Below are 10,391 nucleotides of genomic sequence, written 5' to 3'. Positions count from 1 at the left end.
GAATTGTCTGCACTGGCTCAGCACTGCCCCCTAGCAGCTTGTGTAAGAAAGAGAGGTTGTGAGGGGAGTGAGGAGGAAAAAGGGGAACGGGTACAATACATCATCAGTAGCTAATACCCATTCATGATTACTAGATGAAGGCCACGACTCCATCGCAAGTGGCCGTACAGGAAGGAGAGGCAGCAAGGCAAATGAGGGGGGAGGTGGAGTGAGAGAGGCACCCGGCAGAGGTAGGGTAAAAAGACAAGTGTGGGTGGAAGGGGAGAGGGGAAGGGGAGACGCAGGTGGGAACTGGTAACACAAAAAAAGGGTAAGGAGTCTCGGGAGCGGGTAAGGCAGACCGACACAACAAAAGGTAGGGATCGGGAGAAGGCCGTAAGTAAGGGGTAAGGAGTCTCGGGAGCGGGTAAGGCAGACCGACACAACAAAAGGTAGGGATCGGGAGAAGGCCGTAAGTAAGGGGTAAGGAGTCTCGGGAGCGGGTAAGGCAGACCGACACAACAAAAGGTAGGGATCGGGAGAAGGCCGTAACTAAGGGGTAAGGAGTCTTGGTAGAGGGTAAGGAGACCGACACAACAAAAGGTAGGAATCGGGAGAAGGCCGTAAGTAAGGGGTAAGGAGTCTCGGGAGAGGGTAAGGAGACCGACACAACAAGGGTAGGGATCGGGAGAAGGCCGTAAGTAAGGGGTAAGGAGTCTCGGGAGAGGGTAAGGAGACCGACACAACAAGGGTAGGGATCGGGAGAAGGCCGTAAGTAAGGGGTAAGGAGTCTCGGGAGTGGGTAAGGCAGACCGACACAACAAAAGGTAGGGATCGGGAGAAGGCCGTAACTAAGGGGTAAGGAGTCTTGGTAGAGGGTAAGGAGACCGACACAACAAAAGGTAGGGATCGGGAGAAGGTCATAAGTAGGGGGTAAGGAGTCTTGGGAGAGGGTAAGGAGACCGACACAACAAAAGGTAGGGATCGGGAGAAGGCCGTAAGTAAGGGGTAAGGAGTCTCGGGAGAGGGTAAGGAGACCGACACAACAAAAGGTAGGGATCGGGAGAAGGCCGTAAGTAAGGGGTAAGGAGTCTCGGGAGTGGGTAAGGCAGACCGACACAACAAAAGGTAGGGATCGGGAGAAGGCCGTAACTAAGGGGTAAGGAGTCTTGGTAGAGGGTAAGGAGACCGACACAACAAAAGGTAGGAATCGGGAGAAGGCCGTAAGTAAGGGGTAAGGAGTCTCGGGAGAGGGTAAGGAGACCGACACAACAAGGGTAGGGATCGGGAGAAGGCCGTAAGTAAGGGGTAAGGAGTCTCGGGAGAGGGTAAGGAGACCGACACAACTAAAGGTAGGGATCGGGAGAAGGCCGTAAGTAAGGGGTAAGGAGTCTTGGGAGAGGGTAAGGAGACAGACACAACAAAAGGTAGGGATTAGACACAACAAAAGGTAGGGATTGGGAGAAGGCCGTAAGTAAGGGGTAAGGAGTCTCGGGAGTGGGTAAGGCAGACCGACACAACAAAAGGTAGGGATCGGGAGAAGGCCGTAACTAAGGGGTAAGGAGTCTTGGTAGAGGGTAAGGAGACCGACACAACAAAAGGGAGGGATCGGGAGAAGGTCATAAGTAGGGGGTAAGGAGTCTTGGGAGAGGGTAAGGAGACCGACACAACAAAAGGTAGGGATCGGGAGAAGGCCGTAAGTAAGGGGTAAGGAGTCTCGGGAGAGGGTAAGGAGACCGACACAACAAGGGTAGGGATCGGGAGAAGGCTGTAAGTAAGGGGTAAGGAGTCTCGGGAGAGGGTAAGGAGAACGACACAACAAGGGGTAGGGATCGGGAGAAGGCCGTAAGTAAGGGGTAAGGAGTCTCGGGAGAGGGTAAGGAGACCGACACAACAAAAGGTAGGGATCGGGAGAAGGCCGTAAGTAAGGGGTAAGGAGTCTCGGGAGTGGGTAAGGCAGACCGACACAACAAAAGGTAGGGATCGGGAGAAGGCCGTAACTAAGGGGTAAGGAGTCTTGGTAGAGGGTAAGGAGACCGACACAACAAAAGGTAGGGATCGGGAGAAGGTCATAAGTAGGGGGTAAGGAGTCTTGGGAGAGGGTAAGGAGACCGACACAACAAAAGGTAGGGATCGGGAGAAGGCCGTAAGTAAGGGGTAAGGAGTCTCGGGAGAGGGTAAGGAGACCGACACAACAAAAGGTAGGGATCGGGAGAAGGCCGTAAGTAAGGGGTAAGGATGAGATCCACATAAACAGGGACAGTGACATTTGGTGGAAAGGAGAACAAAGGATAAGATATACAATGAGGAGTAAGAAAACATTCAGCAATTTGATATACAAAGTCCCGGGACCTCGCGTGTCAGGTGAACATAAGAGGAAGGACAGGAAAACACGACAGACTTGGAAGGAGAAGAACTGAAAGTTACCCCACAGACTGAAAGTTACCCCACAGACTGAAAGTTACCCCACAGACTGAAAGTTACCCCACAGACTGAAAGTTACCCCATGTGCCTAATGCAGCCACAGACCCCGGAGTGTCTCCTCTGCTAAAGCCTTATAGGAGGGCAAAGACAGTCTAAAGCAGCTGGGCCTTAGAGACATTTGTATTAGGGGTGCAGAGCATTATGGGTATTATTCTTATTACATCGATGGCTTTCATCCAAAGCTCTGCTCCCCCCCCCCAGTGGTGTGCCGACTATGCTGACGGCTCTCCGGCTGCCTGTCCCTGATTTCGGCAGACTTTATACCGAGATCAATGACGCCCATTGTCACAGCTGCTACAGAAAGAGTTAGCTGGAGGGCCCCCGTCTGAACATTGCTATGGAGCCCTTTGATTGGAAGTTAGGATTGTGGATGGATTGCGGAAGCATCAAAAAGGTATAGAAGGGTCGGAGGCCATTATGGGAGGTTCAGATAAAAAAAATGTCAACTACTGTGTGGTATTGTGTGACGATCCCGCTGTAGAATCGGGTGTTCTGATCACCGGGGGCTCTCAGCCAGATGGGCTGAGACGTGTCAGGAAGCAAGTGTTGGTCGGGATTACATTTGGGATCGTGGAACTGGGAGGTGTCATGGTGATTCAGGAGGGAGGATGGGTTCCCCAGGCCTAGATCCGGGCTTTAGCGGTACCCTTAAGGGAAGGATGCTGGCTAGGGGAAGGAGCTCCTGCTGGGAAAGAGGAACGGACCGTATTCAGGTGTCAGGAGGACTTCCCCAGAACCTACAGTGGACTCAGGTGGTGTAGGTTCCGGGACTTCCCCAGAACCTACAGTGGACTCAGGTGGTGTAGGTTCCGGGACTTCCCCAGAACCTACAGTGGACTCAGGTGGTGTAGGTTCCGGGACTTCCCCAGAACCTACAGTGGACTCAGGTGGTGTAGGTTCCGGGACTTCCCCAGAACCTACAGTGGACTCAGGTGGTGTAGGTTCCGGGACTTCCCCAGAACCTACAGTGGACTCAGGTGGTGTAGGTTCCGGGACTTCCCCAGAACCTACAGTGGACTCAGGTGGTGTAGGTTCCGGGACTTCCCCAGAACCTACAGTGGACTCAGGTGGTGTAGGTTCCGGGACTTCCCCAGAACCTACAGTGGACTCAGGTGGTGTAGGTTCCGGGACTTCCCCAGAACCTACAGTGGACTCAGGTGGTGTAGGTTCCGGGACTTCCCCAGAACCTACAGTGGACTCAGGTGGTGTAGGTTCCGGGACTTCCCCAGAACCTACAGTGGACTCAGGTGGTGTAGGTTCCGGGACTTCCCCAGAACCTACAGTGGACTCAGGTGGTGTAGGTTCCGGGACTTCCCCAGAACCTACAGTGGACTCAGGTGGTGTAGGTTCCGGGACTTCCCCAGAACCTACAGTGGACTCAGGTGGTGTAGGTTCCGGGACTTCCCCAGAACCTACAGTGGACTCAGGTGGTGTAGGTTCCGGGACTTCCCCAGAACCTACAGTGGACTCAGGTGGTGTAGGTTCCGGGACTTCCCCAGAACCTACAGTGGACTCAGGTGGTGTAGGTTCCGGGACTTCCCCAGAACCTACAGTGGACTCAGGTGGTGTAGGTTCCGGGACTTCCCCAGAACCTACAGTGGACTCAGGTGGTGTAGGTTCCGGGACTTCCCCAGAACCTACAGTGGACTCAGGTGGTGTAGGTTCCGGGACTTCCCCAGAACCTACAGTGGACTCAGGTGGTGTAGGTTCCGGGACTTCCCCAGAACCTACAGTGGACTCAGGTGGTGTAGGTTCCGGGACTTCCCCAGAACCTACAGTGGACTCAGGTGGTGTAGGTTCCGGGACTTCCCCAGAACCTACAGTGGACTCAGGTGGTGTAGGTTCCGGGACTTCCCCAGAACCTACAGTGGACTCAGGTGGTGTAGGTTCCGGGACTTCCCCAGAACCTACAGTGGACTCAGGTGGTGTAGGTTCCGGGACTTCCCCAGAACCTACAGTGGACTCAGGTGGTGTAGGTTCCGGGACTTCCCCAGAACCTACAGTGGACTCAGGTGGTGTAGGTTCCGGGACTTCCCCAGAACCTACAGTGGACTCAGGTGGTGTAGGTTCCGGGACTTCCCCAGAACCTACAGTGGACTCAGGTGGTGTAGGTTCCGGGACTTCCCCAGAACCTACAGTGGACTCAGGTGGTGTAGGTTCCGGGACTTCCCCAGAACCTACAGTGGACTCAGGTGGTGTAGGTTCCGGGACTTCCCCAGAACCTACAGTGGACTCAGGTGGTGTAGGTTCCGGGACTTCCCCAGAACCTACAGTGGACTCAGGTGGTGTAGGTTCCGGGACTTCCCCAGAACCTACAGTGGACTCAGGTGGTGTAGGTTCCGGGACTTCCCCAGAACCTACAGTGGACTCAGGTGGTGTAGGTTCCGGGACTTCCCCAGAACCTACAGTGGACTCAGGTGGTGTAGGTTCCGGGACTTCCCCAGAACCTACAGTGGACTCAGGTGGTGTAGGTTCCGGGACTTCCCCAGAACCTACAGTGGACTCAGGTGGTGTAGGTTCCGGGACTTCCCCAGAACCTACAGTGGACTCAGGTGGTGTAGGTTCCGGGACTTCCCCAGAACCTACAGTGGACTCAGGTGGTGTAGGTTCCGGGACTTCCCCAGAACCTACAGTGGACTCAGGTGGTGTAGGTTCCGGGACTTCCCCAGAACCTACAGTGGACTCAGGTGGTGTAGGTTCCGGGACTTCCCCAGAACCTACAGTGGACTCAGGTGGTGTAGGTTCCGGGACTTCCCCAGAACCTACAGTGGACTCAGGTGGTGTAGGTTCCGGGACTTCCCCAGAACCTACAGTGGACTCAGGTGGTGTAGGTTCCGGGACTTCCCCAGAACCTACAGTGGACTCAGGTGGTGTAGGTTCCGGGACTTCCCCAGAACCTACAGTGGACTCAGGTGGTGTAGGTTCCGGGACTTCCCCAGAACCTACAGTGGACTCAGGTGGTGTAGGTTCCGGGACTTCCCCAGAACCTACAGTGGACTCAGGTGGTGTAGGTTCCGGGACTTCCCCAGAACCTACAGTGGACTCAGGTGGTGTAGGTTCCGGGACTTCCCCAGAACCTACAGTGGACTCAGGTGGTGTAGGTTCCGGGACTTCCCCAGAACCTACAGTGGACTCAGGTGGTGTAGGTTCCGGGACTTCCCCAGAACCTACAGTGGACTCAGGTGGTGTAGGTTCCGGGACTTCCCCAGAACCTACAGTGGACTCAGGTGGTGTAGGTTCCGGGACTTCCCCAGAACCTACAGTGGACTCAGGTGGTGTAGGTTCCGGGACTTCCCCAGAACCTACAGTGGACTCAGGTGGTGTAGGTTCCGGGACTTCCCCAGAACCTACAGTGGACTCAGGTGGTGTAGGTTCCGGGACTTCCCCAGAACCTACAGTGGACTCAGGTGGTGTAGGTTCCGGGACTTCCCCAGAACCTACAGTGGACTCAGGTGGTGTAGGTTCCGGGACTTCCCCAGAACCTACAGTGGACTCAGGTGGTGTAGGTTCCGGGACTTCCCCAGAACCTACAGTGGACTCAGGTGGTGTAGGTTCCGGGACTTCCCCAGAACCTACAGTGGACTCAGGTGGTGTAGGTTCCGGGACTTCCCCAGAACCTACAGTGGACTCAGGTGGTGTAGGTTCCGGGACTTCCCCAGAACCTACAGTGGACTCAGGTGGTGTAGGTTCCGGGACTTCCCCAGAACCTACAGTGGACTCAGGTGGTGTAGGTTCCGGGACTTCCCCAGAACCTACAGTGGACTCAGGTGGTGTAGGTTCCGGGACTTCCCCAGAACCTACAGTGGACTCAGGTGGTGTAGGTTCCGGGACTTCCCCAGAACCTACAGTGGACTCAGGTGGTGTAGGTTCCGGGACTTCCCCAGAACCTACAGTGGACTCAGGTGGTGTAGGTTCCGGGACTTCCCCAGAACCTACAGTGGACTCAGGTGGTGTAGGTTCCGGGACTTCCCCAGAACCTACAGTGGACTCAGGTGGTGTAGGTTCCGGGACTTCCCCAGAACCTACAGTGGACTCAGGTGGTGTAGGTTCCGGGACTTCCCCAGAACCTACAGTGGACTCAGGTGGTGTAGGTTCCGGGACTTCCCCAGAACCTACAGTGGACTCAGGTGGTGTAGGTTCCGGGACTTCCCCAGAACCTACAGTGGACTCAGGTGGTGTAGGTTCCGGGACTTCCCCAGAACCTACAGTGGACTCAGGTGGTGTAGGTTCCGGGACTTCCCCAGAACCTACAGTGGACTCAGGTGGTGTAGGTTCCGGGACTTCCCCAGAACCTACAGTGGACTCAGGTGGTGTAGGTTCCGGGACTTCCCCAGAACCTACAGTGGACTCAGGTGGTGTAGGTTCCGGGACTTCCCCAGAACCTACAGTGGACTCAGGTGGTGTAGGTTCCGGGACTTCCCCAGAACCTACAGTGGACTCTGGGGTAAGGAGTCTCGGGAGAGGGTAAGGAGACCGACACAACAAAAGGTAGGGATCGGGAGAAGGCCGTAAGTAAGGGGTAAGGAGTCTTGGGAGAGGGTAAGGAGACCGACACAACAAAAGGTAGGGATCGGGAGAAGGCCGTAAGTAAGGGGTAAGGAGTCTCGGGAGCGGGTAAGGCAGACCGACACAACAAAAGGTAGGGATCGGGAGAAGGCCGTAACTAAGGGGTAAGGAGTCTTGGTAGAGGGTAAGGAGACCGACACAACAAAAGGTAGGGATCGGGAGAAGGTCATAAGTAGGGGGTAAGGAGTCTTGGGAGAGGGTAAGGAGACCGACACAACAAAAGGTAGGGATCGGGAGAAGGCCGTAAGTAAGGGGTAAGGAGTCTCGGGAGTGGGTAAGGCAGACCGACACAACAAAAGGTAGGGATCGGGAGAAGGCCGTAACTAAGGGGTAAGGAGTCTTGGTAGAGGGTAAGGAGACCGACACAACAAAAGGTAGGGATCGGGAGAAGGTCATAAGTAGGGGGTAAGGAGTCTTGGGAGAGGGTAAGGAGACCGACACAACAAAAGGTAGGGATCGGGAGAAGGCCGTAAGTAAGGGGTAAGGAGTCTCGGGAGAGGGTAAGGAGACCGACACAACAAAAGGTAGGGATCGGGAGAAGGCCGTAAGTAAGGGGTAAGGATGAGATCCACATAAACAGGGACAGTGACATTTGGTGGAAAGGAGAACAAAGGATAAGATATACAATGAGGAGTAAGAAAACATTCAGCAATTTGATATACAAAGTCCCGGGACCTCGCGTGTCAGGTGAACATAAGAGGAAGGACAGGAAAACACGACAGACTTGGAAGGAGAAGAACTGAAAGTTACCCCACAGACTGAAAGTTACCCCACAGACTGAAAGTTACCCCACAGACTGAAAGTTACCCCACAGACTGAAAGTTACCCCATGTGCCTAATGCAGCCACAGACCCCGGAGTGTCTCCTCTGCTAAAGCCTTATAGGAGGGCAAAGACAGTCTAAAGCAGCTGGGCCTTAGAGACATTTGTATTAGGGGTGCAGAGCATTATGGGTATTATTCTTATTACATCGATGGCTTTCATCCAAAGCTCTGCTCCCCCCCCCCAGTGGTGTGCCGACTATGCTGACGGCTCTCCGGCTGCCTGTCCCTGATTTCGGCAGACTTTATACCGAGATCAATGACGCCCATTGTCACAGCTGCTACAGAAAGAGTTAGCTGGAGGGCCCCCGTCTGAACATTGCTATGGAGCCCTTTGATTGGAAGTTAGGATTGTGGATGGATTGCGGAAGCATCAAAAAGGTATAGAAGGGTCGGAGGCCATTATGGGAGGTTCAGATAAAAAAAATGTCAACTACTGTGTGGTATTGTGTGACGATCCCGCTGTAGAATCGGGTGTTCTGATCACCGGGGGCTCTCAGCCAGATGGGCTGAGACGTGTCAGGAAGCAAGTGTTGGTCGGGATTACATTTGGGATCGTGGAACTGGGAGGTGTCATGGTGATTCAGGAGGGAGGATGGGTTCCCCAGGCCTAGATCCGGGCTTTAGCGGTACCCTTAAGGGAAGGATGCTGGCTAGGGGAAGGAGCTCCTGCTGGGAAAGAGGAACGGACCGTATTCAGGTGTCAGGAGGACTTCCCCAGAACCTACAGTGGACTCAGGTGGTGTAGGTTCCGGGACTTCCCCAGAACCTACAGTGGACTCAGGTGGTGTAGGTTCCGGGACTTCCCCAGAACCTACAGTGGACTCAGGTGGTGTAGGTTCCGGGACTTCCCCAGAACCTACAGTGGACTCAGGTGGTGTAGGTTCCGGGACTTCCCCAGAACCTACAGCGGACTCAGGTGGTGGGGGTGCTGGAGGCACACAAAGACAGCCAGGGAGGCTGGGAGAGAACTGGTGAGGCTAGGAGAGCCGTGAGCCTGAGGGGCCACCAGTACAAGTGTGGGACAGCACTTCAAAGAGGACCTGTGGGTCAGAAGTGCCAATGGCCAATGTTTAAAGTGGAAGCCAGGAGGCTGTTCTTGCGTTGTTTGGAAGCCTTGGAGAAATTTTATGCTGAACAACCCCTGCGAGGGGATCCAAGAGGGACGTAGGAACTTTGTTTTGAATAAAAGTGGGCTACCGAGCCCTTGAATCAAAGATATTGTGAGTAGACGGCATTCTTAAGCGCTCGCCCTACGTGCTAATATCCCCGAACATCAAACTACCGAGAAGAAAGAGAAATCCCGGGACTGAAGAAAAAGGAAACCAGGACCAGGACACAGAGATGGGAATGAGGAACACAAAAGGGACAAAGTCTCATCAACTAAGAGGGATAAAGGAGTACGGGGGGACATGAAGCTCGAGGATATTGGGGAAACACAGCCGGGAATCTGGAATACCGGGAATGGCTTGGAAGACCAGGAAGATATTGACGGAGAAAAGAGAAGACGGGGACAGACTTTGGGAAGGTGGAAAACACAACCGGGAAATTGGAACACATCGGGTATCAGGAACTTGAGTAGTAGGAGGGAAAGGAAGGGGGCACGTTGGGGTGTCGGCACACACAAGTTGAGAAGTGGGAACACATGACGTGATACGGTCTTAAGGAGGAAATTAAAGGGAGCGGGAAGGAGTTCGGGAAGGATGCGCACAAATTTGGGAATCTGGAACACATCGGGGAAAGGGATCTTGGGCCATAGGGAGGAACACAAAGTAAGAAGGAGGACAAGATACGGAAGGAGAAAAAAAAGGGAAGGTAACAGGAAGGGAGACAAAGTTTTATGCAGGAGACGAAGGAACACAGAGGAGGATACCACATTACTTGTCTGATTTAACCCCTTAATTACCATAGTAGCGCAGGGCTACAAACCAGCCATTGTCATGTACACACGCACACTTAAGATATAAAAGTATATATATATTTGGTTGATATATATATATACACCGCTTCTGGTGGCTCCTCTGGAGACCGTCTTTCATTGAGGGGATCAGAGAAGGCAGGAGCAGGGAAGGGAAGGAGAGAAAAAGGAGATGAAGGGGGGTCCCACTTTATCCCACATGGTGACAACACAGAAGGATGAGGGAAGGAGGGGGGGTCCTCCGGAGAGGTGACAGAGGGGTACAGACAGGAGGAGGAGTGACAGCATCTGTGAGGTGGTAGTAGGCATTACGGGCAGGGTGACGGGCGGGTGGGCAGGCAGGCGGGTGGTGGTAGGTTGTGAGGGGGCAGGAAGATCTATTGCTGGATTATACTTGCCCTTAGTTTTCTTGTTTGGATCTGTGAAAATCCACCAGAGAGCCAGAAAAACAACACAAAGAAAAAGAACACAAAAGAAAAAAGGAGGAACGGGTGGAAAGGAGGAGCCATTACAAACAATATTTTATTCAAGAGCGGATTGAATAAAAATATTGTATTTCATAATTGTACTGAAAACCAAAAAACTGAATAGAAAATAAATCTTGCAAGAAACACCATGAAACAA

At 53.7% G+C, this 10,391-nt stretch overlaps 1 protein-coding gene across 1 annotated transcript in view; it reads right to left on the bottom strand.

The window, feature by feature from the left end:
* CACNA2D2 (calcium voltage-gated channel auxiliary subunit alpha2delta 2) overlaps positions 1-10,391 on the bottom strand; it is a gene marked incomplete at its 5' end in the record, with an annotated part of 53,967 nt that overhangs the window by 26,131 nt on the left and 17,445 nt on the right. Inside the window, one exon of the mRNA XM_018573851.1 lies at positions 10,166-10,186. Within this exon, the coding sequence (XP_018429353.1) occupies positions 10,166-10,186 (21 nt within the window). The remainder of the gene's footprint in view (positions 1-10,165; positions 10,187-10,391) is intronic.

Source organism: Nanorana parkeri, unplaced genomic scaffold, assembly GCF_000935625.1.
Source record: "Nanorana parkeri isolate BGI_ZX_2015 unplaced genomic scaffold, ASM93562v1 scaffold2576, whole genome shotgun sequence".
Lineage (NCBI taxonomy): Eukaryota > Metazoa > Chordata > Amphibia > Anura > Dicroglossidae > Nanorana > Nanorana parkeri.
Note: the sequence above shows the minus strand (reverse complement) of the source record. Positions and strands in the feature narration are given on the sequence as shown.